The sequence below is a fragment of the Pinus tabuliformis genome, chromosome 6, assembly GCF_031772625.1.
Source record: "Pinus tabuliformis cultivar Carrire ecotype Pingquan chromosome 6, CPIR1, whole genome shotgun sequence".
Lineage (NCBI taxonomy): Eukaryota > Viridiplantae > Streptophyta > Pinopsida > Pinales > Pinaceae > Pinus > Pinus tabuliformis.
The window spans coordinates 1075171397-1075193578 of record NC_142292.1 but is presented as its reverse complement, the minus strand read 5'-3'; the positions used below and the strand labels follow the sequence as shown (position 1 = coordinate 1075193578).

The following is a 22182-nucleotide window of genomic DNA, read 5'->3' as shown; positions in this document are numbered from 1 at the left end:
TATTTTTATTTTAACATACAATGATTTTTATTTTGACCAAATCAAAATGTCCAAGACATTACAATATTTCTATCATACTACACCCCTTCACAAATACTATAATAAAGTAAACTATATTAAAAATATTTGTAAATTCTAATCACATAATTTATATAAGATCTATTTATAAAAATAAAAAAATATATCTTAGACTGCAGATTTTCACAATTATAAATCATGTTAGAGGCAAAAATTAAAAAGAAAACCGTATAAAGAAACTATAATGTTTTACATTTCGAGTAAATACTTTACTCATCTTTAAAGAGTACTTGAATATATTTGAAATGTTTATCCAAAACATCTATGGCAATTTCTCCGCAAATAAATTTTTCCTTTGTGTAATTACATTATATTAAAAATTATAATTCAAAAAAAATTATAATTCATAAACATCAAAATTAATCTAATAAAAGATAACCATCACTCTAAAAATATATCAATTATTAAATAAAACATTAAGCTCAATTTTATAGATGTAATGCCGCTAGAAATAAAATTATCCCGTGTCATATAAGGAATTTAAATATATCAATTATTAAGTAAAACATTAAGCTCAATTTTATAGATGTAATGCCGCTAGAAATAAAATTATCCCGTCTTACATAAGGAATTTGCAACAAATATGAACGCACGGTAAATAATAATCATGCTGGTTTCACGGAAGTTATTTAATATAAATAGTAAGTAATAGAGATTTTAAACTAGCATTTGCACCAGATGTTGCAAAGGAAACGCCGTAAGGCATAAATTGAAGAACACAAATACAACAAAAGAATAATTTGATAAAGAATACAAATATATTGAACGCTCAAATCAATGCCCCATTAACTGGAACCACTTAGTAGACATATCTATCAACATTAGGATTATACACAATGATCAAGAAATCTCCCATATACAAACAACACCTTCCACAACAACCTTTCGTCACATCCACATTTTAAAAAATTCCTTAGAACGTGATTGGAATCTCCCATATTGCCTTTTTCATTATGCAGATAAATCTTCCATCTTGCTATTTTCATCATGAATATTGTTAGTTCATTGTTGTAAAGTGTTAGTGTGTTAAATTCAATACTATAAGTTCGACAAGCGAAAAACATTCCTCAATTAGCATAATATGCATTTTTCTATCACTTTGTATTTTTCAGTCAAAGAGCACAAGTAATAGATTAACATGTATTTTCCCTTCATTATTTTCAAGAGCCAAGCAATCTACGCCTTATCTATAAAGTAACAAAAACATTTTGGAATAAGTTTAATATTTCAAGCCAATGTCTAACCTATAAAGTAACAAAAACTTTTTGAAATAAATTTAATATTTTAAGCAATTGACTAACCTAATTTAATAATTGAAAAATTCTCAAAGATGAATTATACTCCATAATAAGAGAGCCAACATTGGAGCCCATACTTTCACTAAAACCAAAAGAAACACAACCACTTATTAAGAAGAAATTCAAGCAATAATAATAAAACAAAAATAATAAACGTTAAAGGATAAAATGGTATTTCCAACACCAGAAGCTGAAACCAGAAGCGAAGCCAAAACTATTATGGAGGATCAAGTTTGCGTTGGTTAGGCAGTTAGGGAAGAAGATTTTGAATTCATTTGTGATGAGGTTAATTCCATTAAATGCCTATTGACGGATGCGAGAGCCACTAGAACTTCCAATTCTAGTTCAGTGACCAATTGGCTTAACAAACTTGAGGATTTTCTCACTAATGTTGTTGACATAGTGGAGGAATGCGAGCAGGGCAAGCTTATTTTCATCAACATAATTTTCCGCTATAGAATGGGCAAGAACATTAGGAAACTAAAGGAAGGAATCACAAAGATACACACGGGTGCTAAATATCTCAAATATCTGACCTCCCTCAATGCTACTGTTGGTGTTCAAGCACTCAATGCATATATTGAATCTTCAGAAGAAGATAAAAGAAGAAAATCTTGTGCTCTTCTATCTCAATCTCAAGTGGTGGGATTAAAGGAAGATACTGAAAAGGTCAGTCGGTGGATATTGGAAAATGGATTCAGAGTGATTGCTATTCTGGGTATGGGAGGACAAGGCAAAACCCTTTTGGTGCAAGAGGTATTCAACAACGAAAAGGTCCGAGACAGTTTTGACCAATTTTTGTGGCCTACTGTATCACCTAAATTTATCATAGGCTAATTGAGAAAATCATTTTTCAGTCTAAGAATTATGACTTTCTAAATTTTGATGTAATATCTAAATTTTACTTTTCTCCATTGGTAAGGTAGCACTCAATGCATATATTGAATCTTCAGAAGAAGATAAAAGAAGAAAATCCTATGCTATTCTATCTCAATTTCAAGTGGTGGGATTAAAGGAAGATATTGAAAAGGTCAGTCAGTGGATATTGGAAAATGGATTCAAAGTGATTGCTATTGTGGGTATGGGAGGACAGGGCAAAACCCTTCTGGTGTAAGAGGTATTCAACAACCAAAAGGTCTGAGACAGTTTCGACCAATTTTTGTGGCTTACAGTATCACCCAAATTTGTCATTGAAGCGCTGCTGCTGTTGACGTTCAGACAGATAAAAGTGTCTGAGGAAAAAGAAGGGGGTGTAAAGGGAATTCAGGACAGAATTAACAAATATTTTGAAGGAATGAATAAAAATATAGAATGAAGACGTTGTTTATTTGTTTTAGATGACTGTGTTAGATCTAAGTCATACTTCCATCCAGTCATTGCCCACGTCTATTGGGAACTTAAAACATTTGAAGTTCCTAAATTTATCCAAAACAAACATCAAAAAGCTGCCCAACCGCTTGAGTGGTCTGAAGCGTCTCCAATTTCTTGATGTTAGCTAGTGTCAACAGTTGTCTAGCATGCATTTGGGGGTTGAAGCCCACAGATATATAGTGTATCTCAATGTGAAGGGCTGCAGAAAGATCAAACATTTAAACACATATACAGAGACCATAAAATTGATTTGATACAAGAACGACTATGGCAGGGTAAGCAACATTACAAGCATACTTAATTATGAGACAGATAAACCTGAAGGCCAACACCACTACATTACAGTTCTAACTTTATAGTGCCATAATACTTCAAGTCTACTTCTTTGTTGCATTATTCCTATTACCAAAATTAGCAGCAGCTTTGGCTTCCCTGTCAAGAACCCCAACAACCATCAATGCTCCTGTTGCAAAATAACTGTTGTTGACAGGTGTTGTTCCTGCGTTGCAAGCTGCATGCCCAGCTGTAATCAAAGCTGCTTTTGATATCTCTCCAAAAAATTTGCCAAAATCTGCCACCTTTGCTGCAGCAGTGTCCATCACTTGATACTTCTCGTCTAACTCTTTGGCTTTGCTTAAAGTATCTTTTCCTAGGTATAACCTTTTGAAAGCATTGTTGTAACCACTTTTACTGCCTGGTCAGCAAAATGGAACAAAAAATCTCAGTTGCTTATCAAGGACTTCAAATTGTCCAATAACAATAATGTTAATATCCTCAGAATATCATAGGCTAATTGAGAAAATCATTTTTCAATCTAAGAAGTATGACTTTCTAAATTTTGATGTAATATCTAAATTTTACTTTTCTCCATGGAGTAGTCTACCTAGGCGGAGGAATGGCACGATTTTCGTCACCGCCTGGAAAATCATCCGAATTTGGCTGCCGATAATCCCTCTGCCCTCGACCACCCTCCCCTAGCTCCGCCACCCTCCCCTGGCAATCCTAACATTCCCTGACAGAAAATCCGATCGGAGTTGGAAATCCTGACATCCCCTGACAGATCGGATCTGAGCTGGAATTGCAGCCGTGGAGAGTTATTGCCATTTCCAATTTGAAATGAGGAATTGCGATCTCGCGGGCTGCTCACTCACCTTCCTCCTCGACTCGGCGCCTCCCGCTCTGCAATTCCTCCGCTCTGCAGCTCGCCACCCAGGGACAATTCAGTGACACCTCCGACTCTGTTAATGACTGATTGAGACATGCACCATTTATGCCCTGTATCTGTCGCCGGCAATCGTAAATCCCTGAGTTAGCGAAGATGCCGCAGAGGCATTCAAAGAACAACAATGACTTGGCGTTCTTTACATACGACGAGAAGAGAAAGCTTGGGTATGGTACTCAAAAGGAAAGGCTCGACAAGGACTCCATTAAGCCCTTTGATGCCTGCTCTCTATGCCTGAAGCCATTGATAGACCCCCTCTGCTGTCAGAAGGGCCACCTCTTCTGCAAAGAATGCATTCTAGAATGCCTGTTAGCGCAAAAGAAAGACATCAAGAGGTAAGATTTGTTATCCTAAATAAACCCAGTTTTTAGTTTTGAATTTTTTGGAGTACTGGGTATTGTTTTCCCTTGATTTGGGCAAATAGGTTCCTGCTACCAGTGTCTTATAGGATTCTATAAGGGTTTTCTCTTTGGGTGTTACTGGTCCTCTGTCGGAAATCGTTCCTGTATTAGGGTTTTTCATGGAATCGATCCTGTTATTAGGTTTCTTGGGGAACTATGCAAGATCGAGAAAGATTGGAGAGAACATATAATTTTTAGATGTGCTACCCATAAAAACATGCACTGTAAATTAAATATAAGTAATGTCTCCCCCGGATGCGGGTGGTCGCTAGACACATGGCGCATAAGGCTCGTCCAAAGGGCAGGTGTCCGCCCGGACGAGCCACGCATGACAGGAGGACACACCATAAATTCATCAACCCGCTGCATTTAAGGAAGGAAGTTAAGGGAGTTGACAGAGGCGTCCTGTCGACATTCATGGCGAGTCTTGAGAAGCGTAACATGGCGCTTCATAAACGCATTCTCTCGGACATTCTCCCGCAATTCCTCTCTGCAACTGTTCTGATCTTGCAGGAGGGGACGGAGGTTCAGCACTTCGACTCTCATTGTGGCCCTGAAAGTAATTATGAGTGTTTAGCTGCTGCAGAGTGGGGCAATTGGTAGGCTCACAAGCAAGCCAGTTGCGACTCTGAGAATTTGGTAGTGCTTACTTACCCGCATCTCTCGTTGGCTCTTGTTCTGGTTTCGAAAGAAGTTGTGGAGGTTCAGCGTCTCGGCTCTCATTCAAGCTTTGAGAGCAAGGGTCAAGGCTCTGCGGCCACAGCTTTGGGCAATTGGGAGGCAAGGATCCGGTCTGGCAATATACCTGTGCCAACAGTGGTGTTGCGTTGCGGAATTGAGCGCTCTGTTCAGAGAACCAGAATGCAGCACAATCGTGGAAGGGGCAACAGTGGTAGGGGAGGTCACAGTGGAAGAGCCCCCTCGACTTCTTCCTCAATTGAGGAAACCTCTGAGTGCAGAAGGCCGAGGGGAAGGCCCCCGGGCAGAGGTAGAATGGGGGAACCTCCCGCGCGCATGGATTGTGGGCATACAGAACACCCAATGGTGAGATACCGCCTCCCCTGCACCTTAGCCAATTCTACTTTCTTCGTGACTGTCTCTGTGGAGCACTGCAGCAATCCCTGGGAAGATGAGGATGGCAATCCCCGGGCCAACCCTCCGCATGTTCCTGGGATTGTTCCTACGGTGGAAATGGAATTCCCTGCTGTTGAGATGATGCGGCCCATTCATGACCCGGGAGCAAGCCTGAGAGAACCTGTTTGTGACTATGGCGCTGGCCCAAGTGACCGTGGAACGCGCAACCCTGGTAAGGCCATCCTCCAGCCTCCCTGCTGCAAGGCGGAAGATGAACCGCAGACTACTGATGAAGATTAACATGCCCAGCTCGCGCTCCAGGTTTTACAGCAAGAATTTTTCTCTGTCAGCTCCCTATGCGGTTATATATGAGTCTGTCACTCTGTCTCTATGTAATTGTGTCGGTTTTATGTTATCTCTGTTCTGTGTCGATGTTCTTCAAGTGTTTTTGTCCACGTGTCAGCTACATGAGTGTGGCTCTAAGTCTTTGTCCATGTGTCCTATGTAATACTGGCATGAATACTCAGGTGTCTACTGTCTGTCCTCGGACAAATCTTACAGGGCCGCGGCCCCGTTGTAATTTTGATAATGTAACTTTTCTCTTGCTGTAATATAATAGTTTAGCTTTACTTAGAAAAAAAAAAAAAATATAAGTAATGTCTCTTCTTTTCCACAACTACTAGAAAGTGAATATATAGGTTGGTTAGGGAAACTATAGGACACCAATACAGAACAAGTAAAAACTAAAGTCAAATGATGAGGAGCGATAAACCTTCCTTTTTGTAATTAAAGACCCTTTTGACATGATAGGCATTAACCTCCTTACAAGATCCGCATTACAATCAGGCTGTTTCATAAAGCAAATGCAACAAGAATTTAGCAATAACACAAAATGCTTTCTTTTCTTTACATATTCAGCACATATTCATCGAGGCTCATGCAGAAGACATTGATACCCTATTTCAACATGCATAAAGAAGGATTTGAGGCACACCTCCAAAAGTATGGTAATAAACATGATTCACATTGAAAAGAATTGAGTTAAGCCTTGGATGTGGTAAGTTGTTACTCATTTTTACTAATGCAAATTAGTTTGATTTTGCTCCATGATTTCTCTTGAGTGGACATTTGCCAAAATTTTATGGTTCCTCTTCTTCATATTTTTCACTTTCCTCTACTTCACATACTTTGGGATGATGTCAGTTGTTATTACTCCAGGTTACCACATTGCTTCAATCATTTCATCGACCTTTTATTCCTCTTGGAATCTCTTCTATGGGTTCATTGTGTTCTTTGGTGGAAAATTCTTGTACTCCTCTTGGAATCTCTTCTATGGGTTCATTGTGTTCTTCGGTGGAAAATTCTTGTATGGTGGAAATGGTTTTATTGGTTCAACTCCATTTGTTGGACACTTTATGGTCTAATTGTAGCACAATTGGGTGATGTGGATTCTAAGATAAATACAATAGAAGGAAAATACAAAAATACTATATTTTGGGAGAAGCTACTTCTTGAGAGTTGTATTTTACATGGTGTGCATTCATATTTTATTTTCTGTGATGTTTCCTTTTAAAAGCATTGTTGTAACCACTTTTACTGCCTGGTCAGCAAAATGGAACAAAAAATCTTAGTTGATTATCAAGGACTTCAAACTGTCCAATAACAGCAATGTTAATATCCTCAGAATATCATAGGCTAATTGAGAAAATCATTTTTCAGTCTAAGAAGTATGACTTTCTAAATTTTGATGTAATATCTAAATTTTACTTTTCTCCATTGGTAAGGTAGCACTCAATGCATATATTGAATCTTCAGAAGACGATAAAAGAAGAAAATCATGTGCTCTTCTATCTCAATTGCAGAATGCCATGTCATTCTGAATGTGACTATATTCAGAATGCCATGTCAATCTGGATTTTTTCATGGAAACCGTTTTGTTCACCTTCAAGCATTGTCTGTTGGACCCACTTGGTCAGATTCTCGCCAACGATTTCCCAAAAGGAATGCTGCACCGTATTGAAAACGAGGGCACCGAATGATATCCCTATCAGAACAAAGCATTATTTCTTGATTTCATTTTTTATGTACAACAGATTAGGGTTGTAATAGATGCTCAGCACGACACTCAAGATGTAAGCGAAGAGTGCGCTTATGGAACCGCAGACCATGGACCCTACGGATCCTAGTAGGGCATAGGCCCATTCTGGGGCATTCATCTTGACTAGTCTCTAGAATGACCCTGCCTGCTCTATGAAGGGTACCTTCTCTGTTTTATGTGCTGAGTTGACATTGACAGATGTGTTGAAATCAGAAGTTGAGAAGTCTGAAAGCCATAAGAAAAGAATTTCTTCCAATTATGGGTGAGCTCACAGAATTCCTTGCGCTGGAGGGCCTGGAAATGGGTAAACAAACAAAAAATCAAAACGAGAATACAAATCTATGTTCATTCTATTTCCCCTTTCTTCCCGGGATCATTCAAACTGATAAATACTGAGAATTTATGGAAGGTACAAAACAAGTTTCCTTTATATCTTGGTGATGAATGAGTGGGTCATTCAGAATGTGACAAAATGTAAAAGTCCATAAACTTCTACAGAGCAACATCTAAAGTACCAATAAACACTAGAAGGGTTAATGGGAGAAGCAAAACAACTACAATTTAAGAAAAAATATTTATCTCTGGACCGAACAAAACCATTATAATTTGAGGAAAAAAAATGAAGGATTGTATGAGAAGGCATCCAAACAGTTTGGTGGAAAATCTTTCACTGTAATAAAACCAGAAAAACTTGGCAGCTGCTAAATAATTTTCCAAAGAAAACCCTGAGGATCTATAAACAAACAAAACAATTATAATTTCACAAACTGCTAATCTAAGGATGAAGAAAACAAGTATAATTTTATGAAGAAGAAGCTGAGGATAACCATTATAATTACAGTTTTACAGAGAAGGCCCCAAGGATTTATGGGACTGCAAAAAAAATTACAATTTTATAAAGAAGGCGAGAGGATTTATGGGAGAAACAAAACAATTCCAATTCTATAGACTTTCAGTCAGAAAACTATTGCATAGGTTAACCACAATGTGCCATTATTGAATTAACATAGTGGGATAAAACCTTTACCTGGCACTATTCTTTCTTGCATTGTTACCAAGCTCATGGGTAGTTTCTTGGAGTCTGATCAATGTTGAATAAGCCTCATCAACCCCTTTTGAGATAAGGTCATCGTGAGTCCCCATCTCCAAAATGCTCCCCTACTGAACAACTGCCACCAGATTAGCCTTCCTAATGGTTGAGAGACGATGTGCCACAACTACTATTGTTCTTCCTATCATGAACCTGTTAAAGGCTTCCTAAACAAGTTTTTCTGATTTAGAGTCCAGAGCACTGGTTGCTTCATCCAAAAGTAGTATGGCCAGGTTCTTCAACATCGTTATGGCTATTGCAATGCGTTGCTTTTGTCCGCCTGATAGTTGACCACCTCTTTCACCAACCTGGAGTTGCAGACCCAACTTAGTACAAATCATAACCATGGCTACTATCAACTCTGACATATAGAAAAGGAACAGTGAGATGGAAGAAAAGTGCTATAAACCATAGATATATAGTTCAACTCCTGGGGATTTGGGTTAGAAAGGGAAGGGAAGGAGACTTGATAGTGGGAGAAGGTATTCCAGGATGACAAGGTAAACATATCAGATTGTTGTTATTCACACACACAAGTCATAAAGAGCGACTGGAAGACTGAGCAAGGAAACAAGCATAATCACCAAACAACTAATCAACCATCTCTGCAACAAACAATCAACTGACAACTAATCAATCATCTCTGCAACAAAGAATTTTTAGTTATTACAGCTAGTAGCACATACTTGAGTGTCATATCCTTCGGGGAGCTTTGTGATAAAAAAGTGTGCATTTGCAACTCTGGCTGCTTCCTCCATTTCCACCTGGGTTGCATCCTCTCTTCCCAATAGCATGTTTTCCTTAATGCTTGTTGCAAACAATGCCAGTTCCTGACTCACAAGCCCTATCTGCTGTCTAAGCCATTTCAACTGTAGAGTTTTGATGTTAAACCCATCAAGTAGCACTTGACCTTCATTCACAGAAATTAAAAACAGTACTTTTGAGAAGCAATTCATTAAAGTAAAAACCGGAGTTCAGGGTATGAAAATGCCATGTAAAATCATGTATTGGATACCTTCAATGGGGTCATAGAAGCACTCGACTAGAGCAACTACAGTACTCTTTCCCGACCCACTTCGACCAACCATAGCTACAGTTTTTCCTGCGGGAATGTTTAATGAGAAACGGCTGAGAACGGGTATCTCTGGTCTAGAGGGATATGCAAAACTCACTTGTGTCGCTTCAGACCTCAGGGCGAGCGTCTCTTCACTGATCAGAACATTCTTCACTGATGATCTAATGGCTGGAGGGAAACCCTTACAACATAATAAATGAATTGTAAAAATTTGCAAACTTTCAGCAATTGTAAAATTTTACAGCTCAAGGAAGAACCATTCAAATTTTTACAAAATAGAAGCAGCCAGAAAGAAAAAGATTCTTGAAATACAACAGAAGAAGTAGCTAGTTGAATTTAATAGAAATTTCACGCAAATTTTGAAAAAAATGAGTGCATGAACGAAAGCTTCAAAGATCATAAAAATAACGAAACACGGTCAGTAATATCGATGTCATCGGCCTAAAATCTTTAGGATTAAGATTTTTTTATATTTTTCCAAAAGTGAAAAAATAGCCGATTAACAGGAACAACAAATACATAGCTTCGCTGGAAGAAACGATTGACTGATCAAGATCAGCTAATTTGTAATTAGTCATAAAAGAAGAAAAAAACAACATTAAAGATCGCATGAAATACACGGTGGCCTGGAGGGGAGTTCGTCTCAGAGGGAACGCCTTACGGCGTAATTAAAATTATTTTCAAAAAGTTGTATTTTTGAATTGGGTTTAAGAAAGTTATTTCTGAAATGCGTTCTTGGTTGTTTTAAGTGGCGAGGAAGTTTATTTTTGGGTGATGAATGCTTAATTCCTAATATATGAATTGGAAAAACCCATTATTTACTGAAATAAAATATACAGAAAAACTTTCTTTGAATAGAAAGCCAAACAAAGAAGTTAATTTTTCTTAATTTTTCCTACTCATCGATAAGACCTTGAACTTTATAAATTGATTTTTACTTCTAATCAATAGTCCATCATTTCAACTCAATAAATTCATGCTGTGTGAGATGGCATTCACACTTAACACTGGAATTTATTGCGTCGTTTTGCAACTTTAACTATGTAACACCTTTTCATAATGGCCTAGGGGAGGAGGATATATATATTTATTTTTTTTAATGTTGGGTGAGGCTTTTATGGTACCAATTTCCAAACTACCAGTTACTTCCCCTTGGCGACTTGGCCATATTTTTATGAAATACCTGCATGTTTTTATGGTACCAAACTACCAGGCCATATTTTTATGAAATGCCTGCATATACGTTCATGCACATTAAAAAATAGTTATACAAGGCTGCGCGTGATTAAAGTTGTTCAGTGGTCAAAACAAGCAATTTTATCATATGTATTACATATAGGATTTGTGTTCAGCATATCTTATCAGAATCTAGATTTTATAATTACTCTTTGGTACATCACTGCATGCACATTAAAAAAGTAGTTATACAAGGCTGCACGTGATTAAAGTTGTTCAGCCGTCAAAACAATCAATTTTATCATATGTTTACATATGGGATTTTTGTTCAGCATATCGGAATCTAGATTTTATAATTACTCTTTGGTACATCACTGCGTTTATATTCCAAGGGGAATATTTATATTAATTTTTATCACTAGATTTAATTGAGTAAAGTGAAATTCTTAATTCAGATCTATTCCAAATTTCCATAGGGCATCTTAAACTCACAAAAATGTTTTGGTACATCACTGCCTTTACATTCCAAGGGAATATTTATATTAATTTTTATCACTAGATTTAATTGAGCAAAGTGAAATATTTATATCAATTTTTATCACTAGATTTAATTGAGCAAAGTGAAACTCTTTCTATTCCAAATTTCCATACGGCATCTTAAACTCACAAAAATATTTTGTTTTCTTGTATTTTATAGGGTGGTTAACGCCTGGGATTGCAAGATATGATATGGAGTCAAGAAAATAATGAAATCTGCAGGAATATATTGAAATAAATAGAATTCATATGGTTATCAGGCACATCAATATCATAAAAATAAACCAGGCACGGAAGGAAGGAAGCGTTCTAGGTCTCTCATTTAGTCAACATTAACGGAAAACTGAAACACTATTAATCTCTTCTTAGCGGAAAGTTGAAACAGCTATTAAACTCTGTCATGTTCACATGAGTCCGGACTCCGGAGTACCGTCACTTCAGTATGCATTGTATATATATAATAATAATAAAAAACTGGTTAATTTTCAATACGCCCGTCCATATGACATTTTCAAAAATTATTGGCCAGTCAGCGATGACGTGTAGATTTAGAAACTAATAATATTTAACGTGTAAAAAGGCAAAAAAAACAGGTATACGGGCGTCAAATTTAACCCCTGGTTGTGTGTAATAATCTAGCATTTGATGTCAATGTCAACTTAAGGATCGATTAGGCTGCCAACCCGGAAGGAATGAAAACAGTAGATGGTTTCGGCGTAAAATATTGGACACGCTGTAATCTAGAAACTCTCGATATAGGAATATGCATAAACAATTATATCTGGGCTGTCAGCATGACAGAAAAACTGACACGTAAAGGAGTTTTGAAGTGAGCAAATAGTTGAAGGCTCTTGCTTCTGATTTAACTTATTCTTGAATCTACCTTGCAAAGTTGTTGGAAAAACGGTAATTAGCCTCACAAATTTCTTAAAAGAAGGCATACTGACATTAAAGGAGCTCAGAGACTCAGTTAAAATCAAGTACACAAGCCTAGGTAAACAATAGCTTTATGCAGATAATATCCGTACAGAAGAACAACACTTCCATATAAATGAAATTTTTTAGTATTACCTAAAGTACATATATTCCCTAAGTAATGTTGCGGGAAAGCAAAATGGAGATGACAAAGAAACAAAAAGCAAGCCGGCAATCAAAATATCAGATCAGTAACAGCTGTCCTGTGATCGATTTATAACGAATGGATAGAAATACAAAATATATAATTGGTCATTAGACAAATTTGCATTCAAGAGAGAGATCAATTTCGAGTAATGGGTTCGTTAATCATTATGATCTCGGCGGGGTTAAATGACTTTTAACAATGTACTGGAAAGTAAAATCTTTGCAAAGGAGAGTTTAAACTAAGAAAAATTATAATTGGAAACTTTACGTAATACGATTTCTTTAAAAATGAATGGTGAAGATGTCCATCATTGCCTCAAGGGCTAAGGTAAAAAGCTGATAGAAGTAAGCATACCTCAAGGGTACGTAGCCTACGGCCCATTCTTTCTTATAATATGCCACAGAGATATTGATATATGCTATTTAACAATGTATTTCCACAGAGAAACAATATTTGTAGATAGAAGTAAGTCCCAAGATGCAGATTATGAACCTTGCTTCGAATGCACATGCAGTTTATTGGCTATGCAAGGATCGACGACCATATCTAAAACTCAATCCAAGTACGCAAGCCTGTGTAAACAATTGCTTTACGCAGAAAGTATTGATACAAATAAAGAATAGAACTGTGATATTAATGGAAAAAATGGCCTTGTTTAAAGTGAATATAATACTGAATGAAAGTTACAGGAAATAACTATTAATATGTCTTAAACCTCAATTTGCATGTGCAACTAGTGTTAAGTTCCAGCTTGATTTAATCACGCTGGTCCAGCTACATGTACATTCGGACTTTCTCATTAACCAGAACCTGCTGCACATTGAGTTTCATCGAATTCTGAGAACTTGCTATTTTTAGCAGTTCTCTTAGTTGTCCTACATTCTAAGAGCCACAGTTATGGGGCGTGCATGTTAGAGTTCCTTAAGAGTTCATAATCCCAATGAGCTTCATTCTAGCGACATGCAAGGTGTATGACGATCAAGATCAGCTAATTTGTAATTAGTCATAAAAGACGAAAAAAACAGCATTAAAGATCGCACGAAATACCGTCTCAGTCCCTCGCGCATGCCGAGGTTTCTGCCAGTCGAACGATCAATCATTGCCGCAATTTCAACTGTAAAAGGCAGTCGGAGCTTTCAACAGCGAGCTATAAAACACCAAAAGTATGAATGAATTCCGTCCACGACTCTTTAAAAATGTGAACCTGAGAAACAGGAAACTTGTACACTTGACGCAGGATATGCAAAACTAACCTGTGTCGCTTCAGACCTCAGGGCGAGCGACTCTTCACTGACCAGAACGTTTTTCACCGATGATCTAATGGCTGGAGATGATTTAATCGTCTAACAATCCATTTAACGGGCCAGGTTGAGACACGGTGGCATGGAGGGGAGTTTGTCTCAGAGGGAACGCCTTACGGCGTAATAAAATAAATAATTATAAATTTGGTATTAAAAAAATATATTTTAGGTGACCTATTTAATAATATATTTCAGTTTATAATTCTAAAGTTTTTAAATATTTATTAGTATTATAAATTGTAATGAGAAAAGAAGTAATATGTTAATTAAAGAGGTTGCACAGGTAATCAATTGCATCACTCATTTTGATATGATTAGGTTTGTTGAATTTTTTTTTAATTTTATTTTTTCCAGCTTTGAGGGTGTATTTCATGAATAAACATGTGAGGTTGTTATGGGTTTTCTTCTTTCATGTCATTGCTGATTTATTTATGGAAGATTTTGAATCTAAGGTTTTAGCTTCACCTCGATTATAATTAAAGCTATGGAAAAAGTTTGTTGACGATACCTTCATCTTGTGGCCTCATGGTCGTGATAAGTTAGATTTTTTTTTTTCAACATCTCAACAATCAATCAAGATGCATTAAATTTACCATAGAGCCTGAAGTTAACGGTGGTTTTCTCTTTCTTGATGTGCTTGTCTCTAAGAAATATGATGGTTCTTTCTCTTACCAGATCTTTTGTAAGAAAACTCACACTGAGCAATATCTTCATGCTAATTCCCACCACTATCCAACCCAATTGTTGGGTGTTCCCAACACATTATCTACTCGAGCTATAAGAGTTTATGATGAAAGTCACGTGGTGAATGAGAAAACTCATCTCCTTAATGTTTTTGAAAGGAATGCCTATAATAGATACCAAGGTATTAGAGATTTTTTAAAAGTGAGCCAGGGTCCTGGGACTAAAAAAGACTCGAGTGAATTGGCTTCCAGTGTCTAGCTTCCCTTTATCCAAGAGGCTACCGACAAGATTGCTCAAATTCTTAGGAAGCACATTGTTTCTTCCACTCTTAGACCCTTGAACACCCTTTGTAGCTCCTTCAGATCTATCAAAGACCCCATGAAGCCTAACACATGAAGGGTGTTTATTTGGTTCCATGTTCTTGTGGGAACCCCTACATTGGAGAAATTGGTTGTTCCATAAATCAAAGAATTCAAGAGCATGTTGCTGAAATAAGACATTGTAGGACTTGCTCTTGAGCTTTGGTCGAACATGCTGAGAAGAAAAAACAACACATTTTATAGATGATTCTCAGGTGATTGCTAGGATTGATCATTTCCATCAGCGTAAGTTGAGGGAGGCCATCGAAATTGAAAAACTGTCTAATAATAAAAATGATGAATAGAAAACCATCAGTTATTGGATCACATCCCTTTATTTCTCAACACCTTCCATTTTATTTCTCTTTTGCTCTTTAGTGTTTTTCGCTTCCTTCCCATTCTCTTGTTTCTTTTTCGTTATTCTTTTTATGGTGAGTAGATTTCATTATTCCATTTCATTATTCGATATATATATTTTAAATAAATAATATATTTCGTAGATTATTATTATATTTAATTCAACTTGTTTTTTTTTTTTATATATATTTTAATTCATTTTGTCTCATTCATTAGATTCCTCTCTTTTTTATTACTAAATAATCCATTATATTCCTTCTCATTCCCCTTTTTTATTTCATTCTTTTTTGAAATTATATGTAATTCTAATCTATAAATTTGTGTGTTCCTATTTTGTTATTGTCGTTTTATGCATTTATTTTTATTAGATTTTTTATTCTTTTATAAAGCCTTTAGATTTATTTCTTTGAATATTTCTAATATTTATTGATTTTGTTTTATAATAAACCAATTACCTTTTAATATTCTTATTTAGATTTTTTTTTTTCTTTTTATTCTTTTGTTTATTTTCAAATAAGAAAATATTTGTAATTAAATAATATATAAATATTATTATCGGTTTATTTTTTGTTTTTATTAATTTTTATTTTATTTGTTTTTATTAATTTTTATTTTAATATTTCTTTTTCTATTATTATTTTAGTTAGTTTTTAATTTTTTTCTTATATTTTTAGTAATTGTTTATACATTATTTAAAGTCTCGTTTGAATTTAATTAAAAATATTTAAAAAAAAATTATGAATATTTATAATATAATTTTTTTTATAAAAAGAAAATATTTATAATAGAAAGTATATAATTATTATTTTCAATTTATGTATGGGTCTTTTTAAATGTTGTTTTTGTTAATTTTTATTTTAGAATTTTTTTTTAATTGTTATTTTAATTAGTTTGTAATTTATTATTATTTTTTTATTTTTAGTTTTATTTTTATTCATTCCTTAATGTTTAATTTTAATATTATATTATTTTTTTCTTGCTTGTTATGGATTAATCATGGCATCTCTACTCTATTTATTCGTTCTCTTGATCACACCATCTATCTTCATCCTGATGACGAATCACGAACCACCGTAAGTGGTTCGAAACACGTCAACCATAAAAAAATTATGTGATTTATCCGGAAGAGACTATGCATAAATCATGAATTACAAGAAGCTTGCATTCTGAGATTTTTTCCCTACATGGAAGGGATGTTTCTAAGAAATTCCATCTGTTTGAACGAACGTGGTTAAAAGTTCAAAGAAGATAGATGATCTGACATTTCTTAAACATTGTAGAGATGCATTGGTGGTTCCTGTTTTTGTTCAGATTAGTCATAAGCTCAATAAATTTAAAATTTGTCATATATTTTTGAAATCCACTTTATCTCTCTTACGCTCTAAAATTTATAGGATGAGAAGGGAGTTAGATTGTTGGACACCTAATTCGCTAAAGGGTTGTGTGGAATGTGAATAGTCACCAGAGTCCAAGAGACCACTTGGTATATGAAGACCAAGGGTCACAAGAATGTAATATAAATGTATATCATTGTGAATAATAAAGTATCTCATGCTTATCTTTCATATTCAGTGTATTCCATGTGTGTGTTTAACATGGTATCAGAGCAGGAAAATACTTGTCTAGCTCTAATATTAGTTTTGTCATTTGCTTACCTTGTTAGATTTCCATTTCTGCTTTAGCATTTCCTATTTCGACTACCAAAAACACCCATCCTTTCTGGCTACCAAATGCACATGTGCTCTGTCATATCTATTTCTGCGCTAAACTACATTTGCATTGAAGTTTTATATGTTCATTATTAAGTGCCAGTGGTTGATTCTTTGTATCCTTAGAATTTATGTAGACAATTAAATGAATCTCAATATGGAATTTACACATTGAAGTAATAATTTAAGTTGAACCTTGTGGATTGGTCTCAGTGTGTTAGTATTTGATGTATATGCTCGCACTTGTGTTGAAAATCCTCTTCATATATGTGTTGATTGGTTGATATTATATAGTTTGTACCATTCCATATGTGTTGGTGTTGGTTTCCTGCCCAAATTTGCATTGTGCCCAATTTGTGATTAATTACTCTGCTCATTAAATTCTTTGTATTCTACAAGAGCACCCCAAACTTTTACGTAAAATCTTCTGGTCTCTGTGAAACCTGTGACTTTAATGGCAAAGTTGTAATTGTGTATTGGCCTTGAAATATGGAATTTATGCATTGAAGTAATAATTTAAGTTGAACCCCGTGGATTGGTCTTAGTGTGTTAGTATTTGATGTATATGCTCGCACTTATGTTGAAAATCCTCTTCATATATGTGTTGATTGGTTGATATTATATAGTTTGTACCATTCCATATGCATTGTCATTGGTTTCCTGCCCAAATTTGCATTGTGCCCAAATTGTCATTAATTACTATGTTCATTAAATTCTTTGTATTCTACAAGAGTGCCCGAAACTTTTACGTAAAATCTTCTGGTCTCTGTGAAACCTGTGACTTTAATGGCAAAGTTGTAATTGTGTATTGGCCTTGAAATCACTCGACAAAGAAACCATTCCTTCTCTTGCAGTAAACTATTCCCGTAAATATTGCCTAATAAGTTGCGAGTTTGACTAGGAACCATTATTGGCCTAAAAACCATTGATTTTGGAGTATCATCAATTTTGATACTCCAAAAATAATGGTTCTTGTATTTTATTGCCACAAAAATGCGGATTTTGTGGAAATTCCTGTAATTATTGATTAATAAGTCATGATTTTGACTAGCAATCATTATTGGCCTAAAAACCATTGTTTTTGGAGTATCATCGATTATGAAAACTATCGTTTCTGACTCATGCTAGTTTTCATATGAGATTAGGGTGTGTTCTGCGCATATGTGTTACTTTTTCATTTCTTTCAGCGGCCTGGATATTGCATGACGATGGAATTATAGATTCCTATCTCCTCGACGTAGGAAGGCGATATATCCAGGGCCAATATGAAAAGCCAACTCACTAGATACATGTTTATCGAAAAAATCTTTGGTGACAATGTCCCAAATATTTCCTCTGCATATAGAAATGACATGAAGGGCAAGGGCTAGCCATAACATAAAAAATCTCAGGATATTAACAGGGAGAGTGGAAAAGGCACGAAAGTTTCCACTTAGCATCCTTTAGAAATATTGTATTCAACCATTTAGGTAGAGTGGAAGAGGCACGAAATGACAAACTTGAGAACCAGAGGTCCATGCAAATTGGATTGATCACATAAGGCTATCTCCATCAAAGAATTCATATCTGCATTAAATTTTGGGATGGCATCATAGCCTTTTATATATTAAATATTGTCATCATTTATTGAGGTCAAGTCCAGGTGCGGTCGTGTTGGGATGGGGTCCCCTGGGTCAGTTTTAGGGTTAAGATAACCCAAGTTTTGACACATCTTTGTAATTACTGTAAAGCCTCTGCAATTTGTGGATGCAGAGTGCGTAGATCATTAGGAGTCAAAGGGGTTTAGCCCCTTGTTTTATGTAAAGTATGAGTCAATTTTGAGATCCACCCATGCTCCGTAGACCATGGCATTGTATGCAAAAGGCTATAGATAGGCGTGTCTTAGAGAGTCTAAGGCATATGTTGTTGATAGATGATAAACAATGGGTCAATAGAAGAGAAGTGATAGCACAAAGAAGTGGGTCAGATAGGAGAAGAAAGGCTCTGCAACTGAGTGCACAAAGACCTAGGTAGAGTCCGCAGCCGAGTGCACAAACCCCTGCAGTTGAGTGCGCGGGGTAGCTTGAGTTTGTAAATCTGAATTGATGATCAATAAAGATAGTTACAGAATAATTCCTTTGTATATCCGATTTTTCTTTGTTTTTGTTAATGATATGTGCTGCCTATGAATAGTATGTTTTATGGAAGATTGATTAAATGTTGCTAGAATCTGTTGAATAACTGTCAAATGATGTACGCAAGCATGTTTATGTAATTTTGCGAAGACTCTGATGAATTCTCTGATGTTTATTAACATCTTAAGTAAATATGCACGAACCCTAATTTCGGATTGCTTTCTGATGAGCGTAAGTAGATAGATCAATTATTAAAGGTCTGCAAATACTAATCATAGACCTTCGCGAAGGTCTAAAGATCATCTGGACAAAGTTGCAGTGGTGAGCCCTAAGAGTGTATAGATCTGCACGAAGGAAGATATGAGGCACTAAAAGACATCACACTGGTCTCTGGATGGAGAAACTTGGTTCTAACATCCCCCCATACTGGTTCATGTGAGACTGCAGCTTGTGCTACACAGAGTTTTGCTGAAAGGGCCAGTAGTGTAGGGATTTGTTGGTTGGCGCAACTAACTCTGCACCTGGGTTAGGACCCCCTAAGCCAAAAAATGGTTTCATTGCCAGGACCCTAGACCATAAGACTATTGCATTGAGAGATGGGTCCCTTCGTGCGGAATCATCTGATGATTGCATTATCATGAGCACAATCAAGAACATTAGGCTGAATGTAGTAGCGCTATCCAAAGATACCCTCCATGCGTTGCATGGAGAGGTGGAAAATGAATTGAGAGCCCATAAGCAGTGTGTCCTCAACCTCATCAACGAATATAGAGTGAACAATGAGCAGATGTTCGCTGAAAAGAGAAGTGATAGTGCAGAGAAGTGGGTTAGATAAGAGAAGAAAGGCTCTGCAGTTGAGTGCGCAGAGGCCTACGTAGAGTACACAGTTGAGTGTGCGGACCCTTACAACTGAGTGCATAGGGTAGTTTGGGTCTATAAATCTGAATTGACGATCAATAAAGACAGTTACCGCAGAATTCCTGTGTATATCCACTTTATCTCTGTATATTCCTGTGTAGTTCACGACTAGAGTCAACAGTCGTAGAGGCATGCAAGATAGTGTCTAAGCTTCACATCTTGGAGGATGCACAACCAGAAGCAAAGATCAGAAAATTAGTCGCTGGTGTGCGCGAAGCTAAAGCAGAGGTTGGCCGAGTTTAGTTTGAGCTCAACATGAAGATCACAGAGCTGCAATTAAAGTTGCATCCCACGACTCCACCTGAGGTCTGAGAGCAGCGCGGAGATGCGATAAAGGAAGGAATGGCCACCTTGGATGCCACAGTCACTGACTGTACGACATTGTTTGAGCAAGCAATGGAGTTAGTAACTAATCTGTAGGAGGATCCAAACTTGCACACACTAAATATAGAAGTAAGGGAGTTGCAGTGATAGTATGATGAAGTTAGGGCAACTGCGCGCTCCATAGCACTAGCGCAACACCTTTCAAAATTATAGGAGGGGAAGAAGCTCCTAGCACAGGTGGAGGAAGCACAAAAAAAGGAGGCCTTACTGAAGGCTAGGCTGCAACCATGGTTGGAAGAAGCTTATCAAGTCACGACCGCCATCTAGGATAAGCTTAAAGGCTTGCAACAGACATAAAAGACAATGAGGGTGGCCATAGAAGGACCAACTACAGACAAATTAGTTGAGGAAGTCAAGTAGGTAGCAACGCAGAGCTCTGTCGAAGTCACCGTAATCCAGGTAGAGCTGGGGGATCTTCACAGCAAGATCGCGGTGCCAACCGAGTGAATTGAGGGCGAGTCATGATCTTTGTGTTGGGGGCCTATTGGGATGGGGTCCCCTGGGTCAGTTTTGGGGTTAAGATAACCCAAGTTTTGACACATTTTTGTAATTAATGTAAAGTCTCCGCGATTTGTGGATGCAGAGCACGTAGATGATTAGGAGTCAAAGGGGTTTAGCCCCTTGTTTTATGTAAAGTATGAGTTGGTTTTGAGATCCACCCATGGTCCATGGACCATGGCATTGTATGCAAAAGGCTATAAATAGGTGTGTCTTAGAGAGTCTAAGGCATATGTTGTTGATAGATGATAAACAATGGATCAATAGAAGAGAAGTGATAGTGCAGAGAAGTGGGTCAGATAGGAGAAGAAAGGCTCTGAAGATGAGTGCGCAGAGGCCTAAGTAGAGTCCACAGTTGAGTGTGTGGACCCTTACAGCTGAGTGCATAGGGTGGTTTGGGTCTATAAATCTAAATTGACGATCAATAAAGACAGTTACCGAAGAATTCCTGTGTATATCTGCTTTATCTCTGTTTCTATTAATGATATATGTTGCCTATGAATAGTACGTTATATGGACTATTGAATGAATGTTGTGCGAATTTGTTGAAGAACTGTCAAATGACGTAAGAAAGCATGTATATGTAATTTCACAAAGACTCTGATGAGTTCTTTGATGTTTATTAATAACTTAAGTAAATCTATGCGAACCCTAATTTAGGACTTCTTTCTAATGAGCGTAAGTAGATAGATTGATTGTTAAACATCTGCAAAGACTAATCATAGACCTTCAGGAAGGTCTAAAGACTATCTGGACAGAGCTACAGTAGTGAGCCCTAAGAGTGTAGAGATCTACGTGAAGGCAGATCTGAGGCGCTAAAAGACATCACACTAGTCTCTAGATGCAGAAACGTGGTTCTAGCATCCCCCCATACTGCTTTGGGTAAGACCGCAGCCTGCACTACAGGGGTTGTTGCCGAAAGGTATAGTAGTGTAGGGATTTGTTTGTTGGCGCAACTAACTCTGAACCTGGGTCAAGACCCCCTAGGCCAATAGGTTGGAATGGTAATGTGATAAATTGAATATCGTGTGAATGTGTTAAAGTTTGTCCTTCAAAATCTTGAAATTTCGAACGTTCCATGCACATTTAATGGTATGTGCATACATTGTTGTAATGTTTTACATTTGTAGTATTGAAGTCATATATGTGTTGGGATCATATTCATATACCTTCATTTAAAACTAAAGTTGAATCCTTTGAATTGGTGCATTGTTTAAAAGGGTCGTTCTATTATCAAGGGTCACTTGTTGTTGCATAGTTTTATAATAAAGTTGTCTTTCCATATATGACAATTTGTTGGTCCATATTATGTATT

The 22182-nt window shown here is 36.6% G+C and overlaps 1 protein-coding gene and 1 pseudogene across 2 annotated transcripts in view; both read right to left on the bottom strand.

Annotated features, from left to right (window-relative positions):
• Nucleotides 1–2797: 2797 nt before the first annotated feature.
• Nucleotides 2798–3851, bottom strand: LOC149262642 (uncharacterized). Its single transcript, XM_089381077.1, has 3 exons — nt 3755–3851; nt 3154–3441; nt 2798–2946 (listed from the first exon to the last, which is right to left on the bottom strand). Exons 1-3 carry the CDS (start codon nt 3849–3851, stop codon nt 2798–2800), a joined length of 534 nt encoding a protein of 177 aa, XP_089237203.1.
• Nucleotides 3852–9193: 5342 nt separating this feature from the next.
• LOC149262641 (ABC transporter B family member 1 pseudogene) overlaps nt 9194–22182 on the bottom strand; it is a 126989-nt pseudogene continuing 114000 nt past the window's right edge. Inside the window, exons 2-3 of the transcript XR_016248383.1 lie at nt 9648–9888; nt 9194–9542 (exon numbers count right to left, since the gene is read on the bottom strand). The product of XR_016248383.1 is annotated as an ABC transporter B family member 1 pseudogene (transcript). The remainder of the gene's footprint in view (nt 9543–9647; nt 9889–22182) is intronic.